The sequence below is a fragment of the Balaenoptera ricei genome, chromosome 4, assembly GCF_028023285.1.
Source record: "Balaenoptera ricei isolate mBalRic1 chromosome 4, mBalRic1.hap2, whole genome shotgun sequence".
NCBI classification, from domain to species: Eukaryota; Metazoa; Chordata; class Mammalia; order Artiodactyla; family Balaenopteridae; genus Balaenoptera; species Balaenoptera ricei.
This window is the reverse complement of record NC_082642.1, coordinates 19,172,240-19,193,096: the sequence shown is the minus strand read 5'-3', so window position 1 is coordinate 19,193,096 and position 20,857 is coordinate 19,172,240. Positions and strand designations below refer to the sequence as shown.

At 50.9% G+C, this 20,857-nt stretch overlaps 1 protein-coding gene across 5 annotated transcripts in view; it reads left to right on the top strand.

Moving 5' to 3' along the window:
• Positions 1-20,588, top strand: part of MRAS (muscle RAS oncogene homolog) — a 57,787-nt gene extending 37,199 nt beyond the window's left edge. For 4 of the 5 annotated variants that reach the window (XM_059920238.1, XM_059920236.1, XM_059920237.1 and 1 more), the window contains 4 exons: positions 11,901-12,054; positions 13,438-13,537; positions 18,182-18,261; positions 19,649-20,588. In XM_059920238.1, coding sequence (XP_059776221.1) covers positions 11,901-12,054; positions 13,438-13,537; positions 18,182-18,261; positions 19,649-19,748 — 434 coding nt within the window. In that variant the 3' untranslated portion in view covers positions 19,749-20,588. Of the gene's footprint in view, positions 1-11,900; positions 12,055-13,437; positions 13,538-18,181; positions 18,266-19,648 lie in introns of those variants that run through there. The other variant, XM_059920239.1, reaches the window with a different exon arrangement.
• Positions 20,589-20,857: the final 269 nt, after the last annotated feature.

Sequence of the window (20,857 nt, the reverse complement as noted above, 5' to 3'; positions counted from 1 at the left end):
CAGCCTTTTCATCACCCTCCAGAAAACTCACACCCGTCATCCGTCATTCCCCCCACCCTCCCCTCCCCCCAGCCCCCAAGCCACTCATCTCCTTTCTGTCTTTATGGATTTGCCTATTCTGGACATCTCACATATGTGGAATCACATAACATGTGACCTTTGTGTCTGGCTTCTGTCCTCTAGCACAGTGCTTTCAAGGTTCATCCATGTTGTAGCGTGTCTCAGAATTTCATTCCTTTTTACGTGTGAATAATATTCTAGTACAGCTGATCCTCAAACAACGTGGTGGTTAGGCGTACCGACCTCCCTCGCAGTTGAAAATCTGCGTATAACTTTTGACTCCCCGGAAACTTAACTACTAATAGCCCACTACTGATCAAAGCCTTTACCAATAACATAAACTGTCGATTAGCATGTATTTTATATGTTATATATATTATATACTGTATTTTTACAATAAAGTAAGCTAAAGAAAATGTTATTAAGCAAATCATAAGGAAGAGAAAATACATTTACAGTACTGTACTGTATTTATCGATACCATAAGTTTATGTCATCTGTTTATATCTGTCTGTCGGTACCTACATCACTTTTGTCTTATAGGATACAAAGCACTGTAGATATTATATGTGTTACTAACACTAAACATCAAAAATGAAAGGATAATATGAAAAAAGTTCATATTTATACACAGGTATAATGATTCATGCATTGATAACAAAGAAGCAGCGACATGAGCACTTTATGGTAACCTAGTGTAACCGATACAATTGTTTCCCAGCAGCCTAGCTTTTACACTAATGAATGAATCGTTATAAAGTTTTTACAGCATACAGTATTACAGTCATATTCATAATACAGTACTGGAAACACTGTTACATTTTTTTAGAAACCACTTACTTGTGATGATAGACTGATATGCAGTTTCTCTAATTACAGTCTGAGGCGGGGAAGAGATATATTGTGCAGTTATGTAATTCTTTGAAAGCAAAGTTATAAAACAATAAGAAAACTAACAGATTAGTAATTTTAAATATCACTCACTTTATGCCTACTGTAAGGATAGGCTATCCACTTCAGTACAAGTCTTGCACACGATGTTCTACACATATATATATATATTTTTTAAATTTTATTTATTTATTTATTTATTCTTGGCTGTGTTGGGTCTTCGTTTCTGTGTGAGGGCTTTCTCTGGTTGCGGCGAGCGGGGGCCACTCTTCATCGCGGTGCGCGGGCCTCTTCACTATCACGGCCTCTCTTGTTGCGGAGCACAGGCTCCAGACACGCAGGCTCAGTGGTTGTGGCTCACGGGCCCAGTTGCTCCACGGCATGTGGGATCTTCCCAGACCAGGGCTCGAACCCGTGTCCCCTGCATTGGCAGGCAGATTCTCAACCACTGCGCCACCAGGGAAGCCCCACACATATATTTTTGTATATTTACTTATTTATTTATTTTAAACTTCAGCTTTCTTTTTTTTTAATTTTATTTATTTTTGGCTGCGTTGGGTCTTCATTGCTGCGCACAGGCTTTCTCTAGTTGTGGTGCGTGGGGGCTACTCTTTGTTGCAGTGCACAGGTTTCTCATTGCGGTGGCTTCTCTTGTTGCAGAGCACAGGCTCTAGGCACACGGGCTTCAGTAGTTGTGGCTTGCAGGCTCTAGAGCGCAGGCTCAGTAGTTGTGGTGCATGGGCTTAGGTGCTCCACAGCATGTGAGATCTTCCCGGACCAGGGCTCAAACCCATGTCCCTTGCATTGGCAGGAGGATTCCTAACCACTGCGCCACCAGGGAAGCCCTTTGTATATTTATTGAAAAGAATCCCCGTATAAATGGTATAAATAGACCTGCTCAGTTCAAACCTGTGCTGTTCAAGGGTCAGCTGTATATGGAGGGACGACATTTTGTTTATCCATCCATCAGTTGATGGACGCTTGGGTTGTTGCCACTTTGGGTCTATGATGAATAATGCTGCTGTGGGCATTGGTGTGCCAGTTTTTGTGCGGACATGTGTTTTCAGTTCTCTTGGGTACACCCCTGGGAGCGGAATTGCTGGGTCGTGTGGTAACTCTGTTTAACATTTTGAGGAACTGCAAAACTGTTTTCTAAAGTGGCTGTCTCATTTTACTTTCCTCACCTGCAGCGTATGAGGCTTCTGCTGTCTCCAGGGCAGGTTGGTTTGGAAACTTGTGGAGTTTAGCTCCTGATAATCTGTTTCTGATCCTCAGCTGGGTGTGGAGGCTTGAGGAGAGAGGAAGCGGTGGGAAATGGTGACCTGGGAATGGAGGGACCGGTTGGGGATGTGTTTAGATTTACTGGGTGTTCTAAGGGTGCCCTGCAAGCTGCTCTAAGGGAACCAGGCCAGCTCAGCCGAGCTCTCTCCTCCTGGCTCCACGTGGCTGCCCAGGGGCAGGTGTGGAGTAGGTGAACGGTTTGGGGTGACCAGGTGGGGGTGGGGGGAGGAGGCATAGCCTCCAGGCCTTTGTCTTCCATCCCCACAAACCTCAGGTGTTCCGTCCTCACCCCTCCTTTTAGGCCTGCCCCTCTCCACAGGCCTTGGGGACACTGCTGCCAGCTCCTCACTCAGGGCCTGGCAGCGCCGGGCCGGGACCCAGACACGCTTGGGTTCAGATCATGCCTCTGCTGCTCATCAGCAGTAGGAAGCTGAGCAGGTCCCAACCCTGCCCTGCCTCAGTTTCTCCCCTTGTAAAATTCCCCCCCTCCCCACAGTGGTGGTGAGGTGGAAATGGGGTCTCAGGCCAGTGCTTCGCCTCCCTGTTCCTCTCCATGGCCAGGCCCCTCCTAGGCCCCCGTCTGTCTCTGGGATGCTCCTGGGTCCCTGGTTACACAGGTGAGCCCCACTGCTGCTCTTTCCCTTCTTTCTTCTCTTCCCTCCCTGAGAACGACATGGAGGCGGGGTGCGGGGAGGTCCAGGCTCCTCTAAGAATCCCACAGAGCCATGGATCCCCTCCCTGAAAGGGTGTGCACCCACACATGCAATGTGCCCACCAAGTCCGTGAATCTGTGGGCCTCATGGGAACGTCTCCCAAGACCTCCCCCACTTTACCCCACTCCCGCAGCTGCAGCGTTGTGGTCATGAGAACAAGTGTCCCCTGGGGCCGGTGGCCAGCACTTTTCCCCTGGGGTCAGCCAGTCAAGGTTGGGGCCACTGCCAGAGGGAATCTTCCCCCATCGCCAGGGAGCCAGCTGGCGCCTGCCACGGGATTTTAGCTCCCTGCCCTGAGAGCGGCCTGGCTCCCACACTGGGCCAGCACTTCGGAGGAGAAAGCGGCCCTTTTTCTGGGAACAGTGCCTGGTCGATGCATCCAGCCCTCTGCCCGGCACCCAGCCTACCCCATACACACCCTCTCCCAGAAGGGGGAGGCTTCATCACTACTGATCCTCAACTAGGTGGCATTTCTTAATGGGAGTCTTTTCTTAGGAAGAGCACAGGCTTCGCTGCCTGAGTGCCCTGAAAAATGGGCACATCCCTCCTGCCTTGCACAGTGGGCCCGTGCATGAGAGGGGTATAGAAAACACCACGCACCGTCCTCGCAGGCATATTATCTCCAGAAATTGTCGTCTGTGTTGCTTCATATTCCAGAACCCTTACTTCACCCTGAAGGGTGAGTTATAGGACTTTAAAAGTCTGTTTTTAACGGTTTCCCTTACAGCTGGCGTGGGCTGTTTGAACACAATAACTGCATTTCCTGTAGCGTGCGTGTGACTTGTCCAGTCATTCTGTAAATATTTTTTGAGCCCTTCACTGGGTGCTGAAGCTTTTGGGGGACCCAGGGAAATGAAAGCCAGACTCCCACGCTCTGGGGCTCCACCACCTGGTGGGGAGCTGAGCCCGGCCTAGAGGCACAGTCTGGGAGGAACCAGAGCCACACACACCAGCAAGGGTGCAAAGACAGAGGTCGGAGATCGGAGGCCGGCGGGGCCCTCAGGAGAGGAGGAGGGCTGTAGCCCTTCTGGAGGGCAGCTGGGGGAGCCCCGAGAGGGCATTCTGGTTGGAGTCATGGCTGGGCAAAGGCCTGGAGCCGAGACACAGCCCAGCCAGATCCACACCCTCTGGTTGAAGCAAACAGCCTGGATGAGCTGAGGCAGCTGGGCCCTGGGGAGCTGGAGCGCCCTGCTCCCCAGCGTGTGGCCTTGAGCAGATCCCTTTAACTCCCTGGGCCTCAGTTTTCTCATCTGTGCAAGGGGGACAGTAATACCTTCTTTCCAGGGCCATGAAAAGGACGGCAAGGACGTGTGTGTATAAAGCCCCAGCACGGCGCTTGCTGCCAGTCGGAACAGTGAGTGGGACTACGCTTAGCCAAAGAGCTTGGACTTGAGCTGTGGGCCAATGTCAGAGCCACCAGACCCCTTGCCAGGGTTTGCCTCCCTCTGGGAGCCCTGGAGGAGGAGGAGGAAGGAGAGGGAGAGACCTAGGGAGGGGGGGAAGGGGGGAGGGTTCAGCAGGGACCCAAGCAGGTCCTCCATGCTGGCTGCCCGCCTGCCTGGGGCCCCATCCCCGCCAGCATGTGGGCTTGGCTTCTGAATCCACCAGATCCAAGAACGGCTCCAGGGTTTCCACTTAAATCCTCCTCAGCAGCACTGCAGGGCCCGTCCACCCCCGGGTGGGAAGACTGGGGCAGGGCAGATGGAGATGCACAGCACTGGCCCCCTCTGTCTCTCTCCTCCCTCCTTCTCCAGTCTGGCTGCCTCTGTCTGTCCCTGTCTCCGTCTGTCTGCCCGTCTGTCTCCCTCACACATGCACACATTGGCAGAACACCTCTCACAGTGACTAATACTTTCTGTCTCAGGAGTCCTCCTACCTTCATGACATCAGGCATGGGGGATGCAGGCAGAATCATGATTTTTTTTCAAGCATAGCTGCCCATTTTTTGCAGCATCCCCAGAAGTCTTGGAGGCAGAGCTGCTGACCAGGGGCCTGTGACCAGGCTTTTGCAGGATATGTGGAGGGGAGGGGTGGGCAAGGGGTGGACCCCAAACCAGACAAGGCCTAGCTCGGCCCCCACTCCTCCCTGGTTGAACCTGCCTTCCTGGGGCCCAAGGTTTGGAATTTCCAAGGTGCCCTCAACTCTGCTCTCTCCCCTTGGCCCCCATTCCCTGTGTTCCATGTCCTTGGGGTGCCCCTGTTCATTCTTTCCCCTCCCTCTGACGCACACTGCCTTTGCTTACACCCTGGTAGCCTCTGCTCGGTTTGCGCCTCCACCTCTTCACAAGCACCCTCCTTCAGCCCCCTCCCTCTTTGGATGCCAAACTCTCTCTCCTCTGACTACATCTCTTTCCTTTCTGGACCTTCAATAGCTCCCCAGTGCCCACCAAGTTCTAACATTTTAGTTTAGGATCCAAGGTCCCAGCCTCTGATCTCCCTGTCTCCTCTTTCTCCCTCCTCTTCCCAACACAGACCCTTTCCCCCAGCGCACCGGCCTCCTCACTGCTCTCTCCTTTCCAGCCCCCGAGCCCTTGCTCGTGCTGTTCCTCTGCCTGCGAGCCCCTTCCCCAGGCCCTGTCTTTTTATGTCAAATTCTATTCTTCCGATAAACGTCCTCTCTTCGATAAATGTCCTCTCTTCGCTAAAACCTTCCATTATCCCTCCAGGCCGAAGGGACCCACCCCTTCTCTAGATCTCCAGTAATATGTATCACTTTCTGTCCTGTGTTGTTATTTTTCTTTAAGTATCAGCCCAGCTAGCCTCTAAGTACCTTAAGAGGGAGATGCATCTTATTCTTTAACCACCCAAAGTACCAAGCAGCAGAGGGGTTGGTACCGAGTAAGTGCTCAGAAAATAATTGGCAAATGGATGGCTGTACCTCTTAGGGTCACACATGCAGGCTGCTTCTGTCCCCCAAAGGTGGGGCAGGCCTGGCGGTCACCACACACCCATGTGCTGTCTCTGTCCAGGCTGTTATTAGGATTATGCTAGGCTCTTCCAATGAGCTAGAAAGTTCCTATATTTTCCTTGCTCTGGAACAATTTGTAGATTACAAGACTAGCTTTGGGCTCCTCGTGGGGTAGTTTTTGTCTCTTCAGGTTTTTTTTGTTTTTTTTGTTTTTTAAAATAAATAAATATTTATTTATTTATTTATTTATGGCTGTGTTGGGTCTTCGTTTCTGTGCGAGGGCTCTCTCTAGTTGTGGCAAGCGGGGGCCACTCTTCATCGCGGTGCGCGGGCCTCTCATTATCGCGGCCTCTCTTGTTGCGGAGCACAGGCTCCAGACGCGCAGGCTCAGTAATTGTGGCTCACGGGCCTAGTTGCTCCACGGCATGTGGGATCTTCCCAGACCAGGGCTCGAACCCGTGTCCCCTGCATTAGCAGGCAGATTCTCAACCACTGCTCCACCAGGGAAGCCCTTGTCTCTTCAGTTTCATTGATAATTATTGGTCTATTCAGGTTTTATATATTTTCTTGAGCCAATTTTGTTCATTTATATTTTCTTAAAACACCCATTTCATCGAGTTGAAAATATGTTGCTATAAAACTGTAGTTTTCTCTAATTAAATATTTATTGATATCCATAGTCATAGGCCTTTTCTCATTCCAAATATCTTTTCTTTTTTTCCTCTGATAGGAATTCCTAAAGGTTTTTTTCTTAAGTGGTCTTTTCAGAGAATCAGCATTTGATTTTTAGATATCAGCTACTTTTTCCTTCTTCCCATTTTCTTAATTTCTACTTTTGTTGATGATTTCTTCTTTCTTTGGTTTTATTTTATTTTTTCTTTTCTAACCTCTTGGTTTAAAATGCTTAGTTACTTTTTAGTCTTCCTTGTTTTCTGAAGTGCATTTAAAGCTGTAATTTTCCTCTAAGTACCACTTTGACCTCAAAACAGGGGGTTTTATTATTGTCCATTGTTGTACAATTCTAAATTGTTTGTGATCTCTGCTTTGCTCTTTTACTGGAGAATTGTAGAGCACTATACCTTTTTAGATTTTCAAGTGGATAGTTTCTTTTATACTCATATTTCTGTTCATTTCTGATGACCCATATGACTTATGCTTTCTGGAATTTGTTGAAATTTTTATTTATGGCCTAATATATGGCCAATTTTTATGACGATTTCACGTGTGTTTGAAAATACTTATTTATGGTTTTGAATGTAGAGTTCATTCTTTCAGTCTCTCAGATTACATTTATGAATTGTATTATTTAATGATAAATCATTATTTTGGGAGCCACTTGTTCTGTCTCTAAGGGAGGACTGTTCAATTCTCCCACAATGATTGTGGGATTTGTCAATTCCTACTGTTTTAAAAAATTAGTTTTTTATACATATATATATATTTTTTAGGCAACATTCTTATATGCTTATGACTCATGACTTTGACATTTCTTGATGCTGTACTTTTTCCTATTATAAATACCCTGGTTTGTTCTGTTTAATTCCTTAGCCTTGAATTCTGTTTTGTGGATGCATGTGGCTGGCATATCCTTTTTTATCTTTTCATTTTTCATTCTTTCTGTGTCATTTTGTTTTATACGTGTCTTTTATAGTAGCAGACAAGTGGATTTTGTACTGAGTATCTGCTTTTAATGGGTGCATTTAACCCATTTGCATTTACTGTCATTCATCATAGATTTATTTCTGCCATCTTATTTCATGTCTACTTTTTAAACTTTCTTATTTTTGTATAGTTTCATTGGATTGGTCCCATTTACTTAGTCCTGTTTTTCTTTCCTCTAATGATTAGGAAGGTTTTTGTTTTTTTTTTTAATTAATTTATTTATTTATTATTTATTTTTGGCTGTGTTGGGTCTTCGTTTCTGTGCGAGGGCTTTCTCCAGTTGCAGCGAGTGGGGGCCACTCTTCATCGCGGTGCACGGGCCTCTCACTGTCGCGGCCTCTCTTGTTGTGGAGCACAGGCTCCAGACGCGCAGGCTCAGTAGTTGTGGCTCACGGGCCCAGTTGCTCCGCGGCATGTGGGATCCTCCCAGACCAGGGCTCGAACCCGTGTCCCCTGCATTAGCAGGCAGATTCTCAACCACTGCGCCACCAGGGAAGCCCGATTAGGAAGGTTTGAGTTTTATTTCAGGTGGTTATTCTATATACATATGTGTGTGTATACTTATGTTTTTCTACCAACATCTGGATGTAATCAATATCTTTAAACTCTTCCCAGATAAGGCAAGCACTTTAGTAATGACTTATTTTTTCCCAGCCCATACCCTCACATGTGGATCATCATAGATTTTAGTTCTAAATTGCCATTCATTTTCTTCAAGTTGTGCTATAATATTTATTTAAATTTAACTCTTACGTTTTGCTGTTTCCTTTGCATACCATTGGTACCACTCATCTTTCTCTTTCGTGGATCTATTTTTCACTTTGCTGGTGTATATCCTCCAAGAATTCTCTTAGAAACTGTGGGTAATGTAATTTCTAAGGCCTTCAATGTCTGAAATGACTTTTTCTCCGTTCTAGAGGGTCCATTTTGATTTTCAACTCCCTGTTGAATCGTTTTTTTTAAGTTCTGAATGATCAGATTTTTAAATATCTTAGACCTCTAGTTTTTGTTTTGGGTAATATACACCCTCAAAATCTATGAGCATATTAATTACAATATTACCTGAATGTCTTTTGCTATTCAGTTCAGGCCTCCCCATCCCCACTTCAGCCAAATCCATGCCATTTTCATCTGTTTTGTTGATTGCATTTCTGAGTGGGATTTACTTAGGACCAAAGGCTCCACTCCCTCTGGGTGAAGGTGCAGTCTTCGTTCCCCACCCCCTCCCTAGGAAATTGGGGAAACTGCCTCAGTCATCCCACTGGTCCTCAGCTGTAGATCTTATTTTCTTAGCCCCTTCATTTGATATCCAGACCAAAGAATTCTAGGATATCAGAACTCAATCCTGAAGACCCAGGAGCCCTGCCCCGCCTTTCGTCCATGAGGAGACTGAGGCTCTTGTGCGTGGGGCACAGCCAGGGTCCGTGTGTCCGCCGAGCCTTGCTGCTCTGCCATGCTGAGTGACTCAGGAGCATGTGCAGGGGCGACAGGCTGTGGGGACGAGGTCACTTTCTCAGGCACGATCTCAAGGTGTCTCCCGAGGAGACGTGGCTTCCTGGAGGTCCTGGATAGCCCGTCCTGTGGCTTTCCTTGCCATCCACATACATGTAGATGGATATATCCTACATCTGTATCTCTTGCCCCTCTTCTAAGTTTCTGACTTAAGTCTGCAAATGCCTATTTGAAACCCACATAGGTGTCTGAGAGGTTCTGAAGTGTGTTTAAAAAACTCAGCCCTCCCAACCCTCTTTTTCATCATCTTCCCCACCTTGGGATATGACACCACCATTCATTTGGCTCAGGCCCCAGACAGCCGCTGTCCTCAACACTCTTCTCTCCCACTCCCACGTCCACACATTTCCACCCAGAATGCCCCGCTCCTGTTGGCTGTGTCTTAGAAAGTGGCCTAAATCTGGTCACTTCTCACAGCATCCACTCCATCCCACCCTTGGTCCAGCCCTCCATCTGGTCACTTCTCACAGCATCTACTCCATCCCACCCTTGGTCCAGCCCTCCATCCTGTCTTGCTGGTTATGGCATAACCTCCTACCTAGCGCCGCTGCTTCTACTCTTGGTCTGGGTTTTCCCAACAGCCAGGATAAACTTTTCAAATGTCCTATAGATCATTTCGCTCATTGGCCCAGTCTCTGCGGTGGCCCGTTTCTTGCTTAGAATGAAGTCAGCCCTACCCCGGTGCAGCAGCCCACCCCCCCATCACCTGCCTCCACCTCCTCCCTCTCCTCCGCTCACCAGTCCCTCCGCTTCCCCAGGCCAGCGGGCCTGCCCTTGCACATCTCCACGCACTTGTTCCCTCTGCCAGGAGTGCTCTTGCCCTCGGCCACGTGGCTCCCCCTCCCCCCATCGTTTAGTCACTGTTCAAAAGCTTCTCCTAGAGACGCCATCCTTCCCTATCCAAAACGACACCAACTTCTTCCAGTTTCCTTCAACTGGTGCCATTGTTCTTCATAGTATGTACTCATCTTTACTAGATATAATATGATCCATTCATTTATCTGCCTTCCTATTAGAGTATATGTAAGCCCTATGGGAGCAAGGATTTTGCCCCATTCCCCCTGTATCCATAGTGCCTAGAACACTGCCTGACACACAGTAGGCTCTCAAATATTTCTTGAATGAATGGATGGATGCATGAAACCGAATAGACTTCACATTCATCTATTCATTTATTCATTCAACTACTATTTGAGTCCTGTTTGTGCCAGGCTCTGAGTAGACGAGTGACACACAAACCAGGTCCCTGCCTCTGGGAACTGACAGTCCAGCTGGGGGCCTTTTCAATGGGCGGTGAGAACAGCGTCATGAAGGGTCTGTATGGGGGTGGTGAGCGTCACGGGGGCTCAGGAGCAGAATTCTGTGAGTCACAGCCTGCTCACCAAGCTAGGGGAGCAGAGAGGAGGGGTGGCTGGGGGAAGGAGTCCCAGGCCCGGAGTGGGGAGAGGCGCCCCGGGTAAGGATACAGGCTCACAGCAGACGCCCCTATAGGGCTTCTCTGTGCCAGCACTGCTCCGAGGGCCTGAGTACATTAACTCAGAACAGCCCCAACGAGCCCCATTTTAGGAAGAGGAGGCACGGAGAAGCGAGCTTGCCCAGGGTCACACTCCAGGGATGAGGAGCCAGACTCAGCCCCGAACCCGGCTTCGGAATCCGTAACCAGCCGCTCCGCTGCGTGCAGGAGATGGGAAGTGGGTCTGGGGCACGGGCTTGCAGGCCGCTGAGGGGTTCAGATTTCACAACGCCCACAGCGCTGGAGCCGGCCAGGCTTGCAGGTCTAAAGGGAGACACCCCCGCCCCCTACGCCGCTGAGGCTGTGACCTCTCTCTGAAACAGTCAGGGAGAGCATTTGATCTTTGGAGAACAGCGGTGCGGGTAGTGAGAGGAGATGGATGGGCTGGGGAGAAGAGCCTTTGCGGAGAGGTTCCCCCCGCAGCCTCCGTGTCCCCAGCTGCCTCAGCTCCCACATCCCACCACCCTGTAGCAGCCCCATCCCAGGTGGCGAGGGCCCTGGCTCTCGGGGGTCTGCTCCTTCTCCTCGCCCTGCCTGGTGTCTGTCCGCACAGGGACTGAGGACACTTCCTGACCCGGGATGGCCTCCTGGGGCTTCCCTCAGGCCTGTCCCAGGGCTCTCCTCCAAAGGAGCTGCAAGGTAGAGGCATTGTGTCCAATTTTTTTTTTAATTTATTTATTTTTATGTTTGGCTGCGTTGGGTCTTCATTGCTGTGCGCGGGCTTTCTCTAGTTGCGGCTAACGGGGGCTACTCTTCGTTGCGGTGCGCGGGCTCTAGGCGCGTGGGCTTCAGTATTTGTGGCTCACGGGCTCTAGGCGCGTGGGCTTCAGTAGTTGTGGCACACGGGCTTAGTTGCTCCGTGGCATGTGGGATCTTCCCAGACCAGGGCTCGAACCCGTGTCCCCCGCACTGGCAGGAGGATTCTTAACCACTGCACCACCAGGGAAACCCCATTGTGTCCATTTTACAAAGGGGAAAATGGAGGCTCAGAGAGTCAGGTGACTTTCCCAAGAATCAGCTTGTAAGGGCTGCAGCAGGGCTCCAAGCCTAGGTCTGGGGACTCCAGAGGGATTTTGCAGCAGAGCTGATCACGGGCTTTATGAGGCTTTTCTGTAGGCAGAGAATTAAGGCCCAGGGAGCAGCGTGGGCTGGAGTCAGTGGGTCCACAAAGGAGTCAGTTAGAGCCGCACACTGAGGTGTCTGAGGCCCCGCTGGACCCTTACCAAGCACAGCCTGGAACCTCTTGGGGAGAGCTCGATGGAGCCACCCCAGGGGCCACAGCAGCAGCCTGGGGGTCCACAGGCCCCAGGGGCTCCAGGGTGGGTGGTGACAGCCCCTGAGCAGCCTCATCCCACCCCAGTTCTGGACACAGCCGGACAGGAGGAGTTCAGCGCCATGCGGGAGCAGTACATGCGCACGGGGGACGGCTTCCTCATCGTCTTCTCGGTCACGGACAAGGCCAGCTTCGAGCACGTGGACCGCTTCCACCAGCTCATCCTGCGCGTCAAGGACAGGTGAGGGCGGCCAGGCCGGGACCTCCCCATGCCTGGCTCAGGGTGGGCTCTGTCTGTCTGTCTGTCTTTCTCAGATCTTCAGGTGAAAGCTGAGGTTCGAGGGGGCAGAGCTGCATTCAGACCTTGGTCCCTCCGACTCCTACCAGCTCCCACCCTAGTTCTTTCCACCCAGCCAGAGGAGTCTACATGCAGCCAAGGCCTCGAGGCGTCGGCCCCCTCCCATCTCTCCTAAACTGTCCCCACCGATGAGTCAAGGAATCATAAATAACAGCTGTTTTTCAGCTCCAATGTAACCAGATTTTATTACAGTCAAAGAAAAAGTGAATTTTCTCTCCAGCGTACATTGTAATTGGTTACATCACATTTGACTGTGAGATTTCTAAGCCCCTATTAAAGGCTCATGTTTTCCTTAGCATAATATGGAGTGGTTAAATAATTTGGAGCCTGTTTTAAGCCCAGCTGGTCTTTTCAGTTAATTGGCTCTTAAAGAGGCAATATAAAAGTAAAAGGACAAACTAATAGGAAAACAGCAAGCTTTGAACAAATCTCGAAAATTCAAAATTTTCGAAAATTTCAAAATTCGAAAAATCCAGTTAACACTTATCTCAAAGGCAAAGTGTTAATAACTTTTCAAGGTAAAGGGATATACACTCACACACACATGCACACATATACACATAGAGCTCCAAGAGACAAATGTGGGTTAAGCCCCTGACTATAGGAATCTCTAAAGAGAAAACATACATGACACAGATACGGTAAAATATTCAACCTTCTTGCTAATCAACAAAGTGCAAGGAAGAAGGATAAAGTACCATTTTTCACCCATCAAATTATAATTTCTTTATGAAAATACTCAATGCTGACAAAGACTGGCATTTCATTCGCTTTGGGACAGCAGTTTGGCCCCATGTGTCCGCGGGAATCTTTAAGGCAGACGTGCCTCTTGATCCCTCCCTTCCACCCTTGGGAGCCATCCTGATTTTGCAGCTGCCATTTATTGAGTGGCAACTGTGTGCCAGCCCCTGGCCCTCTTCACAAGTCACTGCTGATGGCCACAGCATGATGGCCTGCATGGGTGGTGTGTCAGGGTGACTGGGAGATGAGAGGAAGCAAGTCTGGGGACCTGGCCGCCGGCCCAGTCAGTGCAGAGCCAGGGGATTCCCAGGAGGGCCTCCACTCACCTTGCAACGGGCCTGAGGCTTCAAACCAAGGCAGCCAGCAGCCACCGGGTCCCTCTTCCATTCCAGGAGATGCGGAGGGAAAGACTCTGAAGTCAACCCAGGCCCATAGGGAGGTGCTGTGTGCTGTGTCAGGCCTGAGGCGTAGGTGCCCCGCCTTCACCAAGGGAAGCTCACGAGCTGCTGTTCCTTTTTTTCCCAGGGAGTCATTCCCGATGATCCTCGTGGCCAACAAGGTCGATTTGATGCATTTGAGGAAAATCACCAGGGAGCAAGGAAAAGAAATGGCCACCAAACACAATGTAGGTGGTGTGTGCGTGTGCACGCGCGTGTGTGCGTGTGTGCACGCGTGTGTGTGTGTCGGGGTGAGGGCTCAGGGGTTGTCAGTGCCCCCTCACTCCTGCAGTCCTAGTCTATCGGAATGAACCACAGGCCTCCTAGGTAGTGGGCTAGATCCACATAGAGGCACATGTGATGTGGGATATTTTGTGAAACAAGACAGCAGGCCAGAGAGAAAGCACCTTCTTGGCAGTCATTAGAGGCCCCGCTGTGGGGAGTAGGTACCTTCACCTCCCGGCCCCGACGCAGCAGGTTCCTCGCTGGGCTGCGCAGAGGCTCGGCTTCTGTCCCTGTCTCTGAGCCAGTGCCTGACTGTGCTCAGAATCGTCACATCAGCCACCTTCACTGAGCCCTGCTCTGTGCCAGGCATTGTGCTGGGGGAGCATCTACTCCCGGCAACCACACGCTGAGCTAGGCACCACTGTCTCCATCGAGTGATAAAACAGAGGTTTGCCCAGGCCCACACTGTGCACATCAGCAGACATCTTCGGGTTGTTTTTTTTTTTTTTTTTTTTTTCAGTTCATTGTGATGCCCCTTTGCCCACTGGATGGTGGGGTCACTGGGCTTCTTCCCACCCCTCCCCCCGCATTAGCACAGCCATGCCCCAGCCTCAATGGTCAGTTATATAGAAGTTCACCCAGCCTCCTGGAAAGTCTGCAGGGTTGCCCTTTCCCTCTGCCCAGTGGGCCCAGCTCCGTAAGTAGAGGGAGGGGCTCACTGCGAGTTCGTTTTGCTTGTCTGTGCCTTCTGTGTTTATTCACATGTTCATTCAACAGTCCTAGGCCCTGGCAAACAAAACTCCTTGCCTCAGGGTGCTTGCTTCTAGAGACGGCAGCAAATTAGAGCGTGTCAGAAGGTGACATGTGCTCTGGGGGAAAGTAAATCAGGGAAGGGGGTAGGGAACGTGGAGTGGGGGGCTGCTTTTACAAATAGGTGGTCAGGGAAAGCCTTACTGGAAAGGTGCATATCAGTGAGGACTGACAGGAGGTGAGGGAGTGAGTCCTCTGGATATCTGGGGAAAGAATGTTCCAGCAGAGGAATAATCAGTGCAGAGGCCCTGAGGTGGGAGTTTGAGGAACGGCAAGGAGGTGAAAGGAGGCCGGAGCGGCCAGAGCGGAAGAAGTGAGAGGGGTGAGTAGCAGGAAGTGAGGTCAGAGCGGGGGGTTTAAGGCCTTATGGGCTTTTGCTCAGAGTGGAGGGGAAACCACTGGAGGGTTTTGAGTGAGGGGTGACACGGCCCGACTCATGGCTGAACAGCTTCCCTCTGGCGCCCGTGTGGAGAAAGGTCTTTGGGGGCTGCACCGTAAGCCGGGTGCCGGCTGACGTGGACCCGCGTGGTCCCCGTGGAGGTGGCAAGGAGCGGGTGGATTCTGGTGTCTTTCTGAAGGCCGACAGGATTTGCCCACAGGCCGGATGTGGGGTGAGAGAGAAAGGATTTGAGGAGGATGCCCGGGTTTGGGGCATGAGGAACTTTCAGAAGACTGGAGCTCCACTAGCCGGGCAGGGAGACTAGAGCACCGAGGACGTGAGGAAGACCAGGAGCTTTGTTTTAGATGCTTAGCTTGAGGAGCCGAGGGCATAATCAAGTGGAGGTGTCCAGACAGCTGTCAGCTACACCATCTGGAGGTACATATTGGAAATCAGCAGCATGTGGGTAGAATCTAAAGCCATGAAACTGGAGTAAATCTTAAAAGTTCTCATCGCAAGAAAAAACAGTTCTGTAACTATATATGATGGATGTAACTAGGCTTCTTATTGTGGTGATCATTTTGCAATATATACAAATATCGAATCATTAAGTTGTACACCTGAAACTAATGTATGTCAGTTATACCTCAATTTTGTGTGTACATATAATTATGTATTTATGTATACACACACACAGAGATAGAGAGAGAGAGATATACACACAAAAAGAAAAAAGCCATGAAGCCCAGGGGAATGGGTGTAGATAGGGCAGAGGTCCCAGGCTTGAGGCTGGGGACACTTCAGTGCTGTGGATATGGGGAAATGAGAGGAAGCAGCAAAAGGGACAGAGCAGTCAGTGACATGTGAGGACCAGAGTGGGGTCTTGGGAGCCAAGGAGAGAAAATGCCTCAAGGAGGAGGAAGTGATCAACCAAGACAGGTGTGCTCAGAAGTCTCCAGGTGAGCATGGAACTAACCTCTGGGTTTAGCATTAGACGCAGGCCTCAGACAGTAGCGTGCCCGTGCCCTCCACCGGCCAACATCCTGCACAGAGAGAGACCAGGAGCCATTCCATCCCGCAGCCTCGGGCTCCACACAGTGAGCTGATGCTAAGAGCCTTCACAGACCCCTGGGTGGGTGGCTGGCTGGCTGGGGACGGGGGCAGGGCGCTGCACGGGGGTAGCAGCAGCCCCATCCTGCAGGTAAAAGGGAATGAGACACGGGGGGCTCAGTGAATTCTGGGGGCTTCATGGCTGGCGAGGAGTACCCACGCATCCCCACTAGAACCCAGGTCTCCAGTCTCTCAGCTGACCTTGCTCCTACAGCGAACGCTGCTGCCTCATTTATCTTTCGACCAAATGACCCTGTGAGCTACTGTCCTAATTTTAGAGCTCATAAGGCAAGTTCTTCTTTAGCTGACCAAGGCAGGTCGCCCCCATCCCATGCAGGAAGGTGGCATTTCCTGGCCCTTCGGTGGAGTCAAATAGTACTACCATTTACTGCAGGGTTTCCCTAAGTTTAAGTCTTGTTACTACGACACCCTAGAATTCTAAGAACCCAGATAATGCACATCAGTGTTTCTTCAGAAGCAGGATCCCCAGAAAGAAAGTGGAGGCGTCTGGGGACCTGGGCGTACTACAGCGGGTGGGCTTGTGAGCAGGCAGCAGAGGTCGGAGGCCCCAGGAGCCTGGGACTTATGAGCTGGCAGGATTATAGGATGTGAAGAGCCTCCGGGTAGGTCCCAGCCCCAGCTGCCCTCCCGCTTCCCCGCTGAGTGAGTGTGCACAGGGAAGAACGCTGTCCTGCCCTCACAAGGTTGCACAGGACTCTGGCTCCCAGGAGCTATTGGGGCACCTGCCACGCCTAGAAGAGGCTCCGCAGCGGACCTCAGCACCTCTACCTGTCCGTGCCAGGCCATGTGGGAAGTGGAATGTGCACTCGGTCCAGATCTTGATTCTCTGCTGGCCGCCGTGTGGCCTTGGGCAAGTACGTCACCACTCTGAGCTCAGTCTCCCCAGCTGTGAAATGGAGATAGCTGCTTACCTCAGAGGATTAGTGAGGTCAGGGACGTTGAGACCTGGGAGGCCAAACAGCCCACAGTCACCTCAGTGAGCCGCCTACGGTCCAGCAGCCTACAGTGGAAGGCAGTTTCCTCTCGGGGTTATCAGAGGCTCAAATATTTGTCAAGTGAAAATTTCGAAGGTCTGAGCCATGTCCTTTGTGCTCTGCCCTTTGTGTCTGGGTCAGCTAGAGCAAGCCCCTGCTTGAAGCCACAGCAGTGTGTGAACATCTGATCTCCCGCGATGGTCGTTGATGGGAAGATACTTTATGATGTGTCCTGGGCGATCATTTACGACATGCTCCTCTAAGATAACGACTTACCCTGTTACCCCGGACCCCCATGCATTTAAACTGTTGATCGTTTTTATTTTCTTCGCTGTGCTTTTCCTTTTCAAGCATGTTATAATGAAATGCCTTAATTCTGTAATCAGGAGAAGGTTGCGAAAAATACCAGAGTTCTTCAGTCTAATCGTGATTGGCTTACTGCATCTCATCTAGGGGGCCTGTGCGTGTTGTCCGGAGCCCACACTCTCGCCACTTGTTGGGGGAGTGGGGATGAGCCTCCTGACTTTGTGGGGTCCCTATTAAAGGAGAAGACCGTGTCCTGACCTCATGGAGCCTTTGTTTTCCTCCCTGTGCCAGTCCGAGGCTTGGGGTAGACATGGCCCTATAGGGTCCCCTCAGCCGCATCTCCCAGTTACTGCTGCCTTCCAGCCGGGTAATGATCCTCAGCCTTAAACATGCAGACACAAGCCTTCTGCAAACATGGCTGAGCTCCGGGCTCATAGATGCAGACCAAGCTCCGGGCTCATAGATGCAGACCAAGCTCCGGGCTCATAGACGCAGACCAAGCAAGAGCTGGGCCAGGCAGACGGTTGAGGTCGGGGTGGGGTGCATAGACCACCGGGGTCGCCAGGGTGCAGAGTCCTGCCCAGGGCCCAGCCTCGCCTCAGCCTTTCCCACCGGAGTCCCCTCTGGAGGACCTGGGAAGAGGGGCAGAATCCTCTAAGGTAGAGAAATAGACCTCAGAGAGAAAAATGAATAGAATCAGAACATACATCAGTTTGATAAATGAAACAGTCTTTAGTCTTCAAGTGTCTAAAAAGATCATTTTTATTCTATTTTTAGGGGGCTCTTAAATATCTCTGTGACCAGAGAACAAGAGAGAATCAGAAAAGCTGTCAGTAAAACTTTCCAACTTTATAGAGTGAGAAACCACTGAGGGCTTGAGGTTGTAGGAGCCGGGGTTCCATGGGGGCTTCGCAGGGTTCCTCGGGACCTCTGAGAATTTGCCTCTTTAGGGAACAGGACTTTGTAACGCTGTTACAGGAACTCCATAATGCTGCTTTGCCTTCCAGATTCCGTACATAGAAACCAGTGCCAAGGACCCACCTCTCAACGTCGACAGAGCCTTCCATGACCTGGTTAGAGTAATTAGGTGAGTGAGGCTCACCTGCCTGGAAGCAGGGCCTCTGTGGCCAGACGGACACCGGGAAGGCTGGAGGAGCACGGCGCCGTGTCTGAGGCCCAGGCTGGGCGGTTCTGGGCCTGGTTTTGGATTTCTTACACTTCTGTCCCTCTCTGTCCTTCCCACCTACCTTTGCTCTCCCCGACTCCCAATGGGTGAAGCCACAAGCTAAACAAAGTGCTTTCCTGCGCGAGGTGCCAGCTCAGCCGCCTCCCTGGCCTGCCCTCCATCCTGCAGCTCAGGCTCCCCGAGGGCAGCGCCTCCATCCCGCCCCCGGTGTTCTCCCAACACCAAAGCTGCCAACGCGGTAAAAAGTAGGCCATTCTCCTCTTCCCTGATGTCCGAGCACCCCTTGACATTTCACCGGAACAACCAGCATTCTGATCCCCAGGCTGCAATCACAGAGGCTTTGTGCATGTGTCTCCTTTCCAGCCCCTACCCACTGTCGGTCTCCAAGGAGTGTCAGAAACCCCAGGCTGTATAGTCTCTTGTGGATTCCTTTGCATAGTCAGGTCCAAACCTTAATCATCCCGTGCTTAGATGACGGAGACAGTGTCCTGGCTGGTCTCACTGTCCCCCCACCTTTCCTGTTGCCAAAGTCTTCAACGTACAGAGTGGCCTAGCCAGTGGTTCTCAGACAGCATGCATTTGGTATGTTGTCTTATGCTGACCTGTAGGGCTGTTGCTTAGTCATGGAATCGCCGTGCACTTCCCAACCTGCCGCCTCTCAGCCCCCGCAGTGCGTGCACACACTCACACCCAACAACCTCCTTTTCTCATTATTCCCCAGCGTGGACTGTGGTTTGCAGCCTTCACCTTATGCTTTAGCTGGCAGTCCTGCACTCGGGAAGCGATTTTCTCATGGGCCTTTGCCTGGAGTTGTTAGGAGATGCTACCACACCAGGAGTGGGTGATGTCTTGGTTATGGACCTCGAGTTCCAAGGGCAGGTTTTAGACGTAGGAAAAATGAACAGGAAACACGTAAAAAGCTTTTGTGCTCAGTTGACCTGTCATTTTATTTAAAATATGAAACACAGACATAGACGCCAACCCTGTATAACATATAACATAGCTTGTGATTGAAATAAACGTAGCCACTGCATGGGTATCAGGAAGTCTCACCAGTAGCATGACAGGTTTTGCTCTGCCCTCTCTCCCTTCCCACTTCCTCGCCTTAGAGACACGGTCCGGGCCAGGCTCTCTTCCTCCAGCGTCCAGGACAGCAGCCCCCCCTCCCCCTCCCCCTCCACAGCCAGAACTGGCCTCCCAGCTGCAGACCCAGGGGCAAGGGAGGAGAAGGCAGGGAGAAGCAAAGGCCTTTCTAACGTTGTTATTCTGCCCTTCCTTGTCTCAAAAGGCAACAGATTCCGGAAAAAAGCCAGAAGAAGAAGAAGAAAACCAAATGGCGGGGAGACCGGGCCACTGGCACCCACAAACTGCAGTGCGTGATATTGTGATGGCCCGAGGCCCTGGGCACAGTGACCGGGAACTGGCCAGCCCTTGGGACCCCTCCGCTGCCTAACCGCACTGAAGACCATTCTAACCATGACCCTTGGCCCGAGGACTTGACACAGGAAGGGAGAGAGGGAGGGTGGGCAGGGAGGAGGTGGAGTCTGGCTTTGCTGGAAGGGCACGGGCTGCCCTGTGTCTCAGCAGCAACCGAGAGGCAGCAGTAAACAAAGCAGCATCCGAGTCCCTGTGTTGATGCAGCCCGGTCCCTCCCCGCTCTTGGTGGCTGTGTTGTTTCTTTGAACTACATAGTGTGGGTTTGATGTGGAAGTGTTTCTCCACGTACAAAAACAAGCCATGATCACGCCCCCCCCCCCACCCCACCCCCGGTCCACAGTGTCTGAGCTTGGGTGTCTTTTGTAGATTTTTAAATTATTTTAGGGATTATTATTTTATTAAAGGGGTCTGTGCCCACTGCCTGGTGAAGTTTCAAGTCTTCAGCAGACCTCTTCTATAACATGTCTGGAATATGGTTGTTTTTTAACTGAATTTTCCCAGCCGTGCCAAAACGCAGCTCAACATGAAAGCAGAGTGACCGAGAGACCAGAAGTTCACGGGGACCGTGGCTGGAGGCCTCGGGAGAAACAGACCCTACTCGTGGCCTACTATAAACTGGAGAGAAGAGAGATGTGTGTACCCAGAAGGTTTTACTGTGGTTGAGGATATGCAGATATTAGGAAACAAAATTTTGTTTTGCTGAGGGGAGAGGCGGGCACGTCAGTTTTAAAAGGGCTTCTCATTACCCTGGAAATATATAAATTTTAAGTAAGTTTACTGGAGTCACAAAAGTGTTCGTGTATTTTTCAGGTGGTGTGGGTTAAGTTCTGTGTTCTTCGCAGCCATGGGAGAGGGCTTTCTCCCATCACCTGTGCTCTCTGGTGCCTCTGATACAAACACACTGAACAGGCGTGTACGGTCTCTGCGTCGAAGTCAGCTAACACGGACACCATCTGGAAAACTCTAGTTCGTGCTAAATCTGAACCAAAAATGATCCAGTACTGTTCTTACTAAAACAGCACCAAGACCTGAAGCCATTTTCCCTTTGAGTCAACTGACT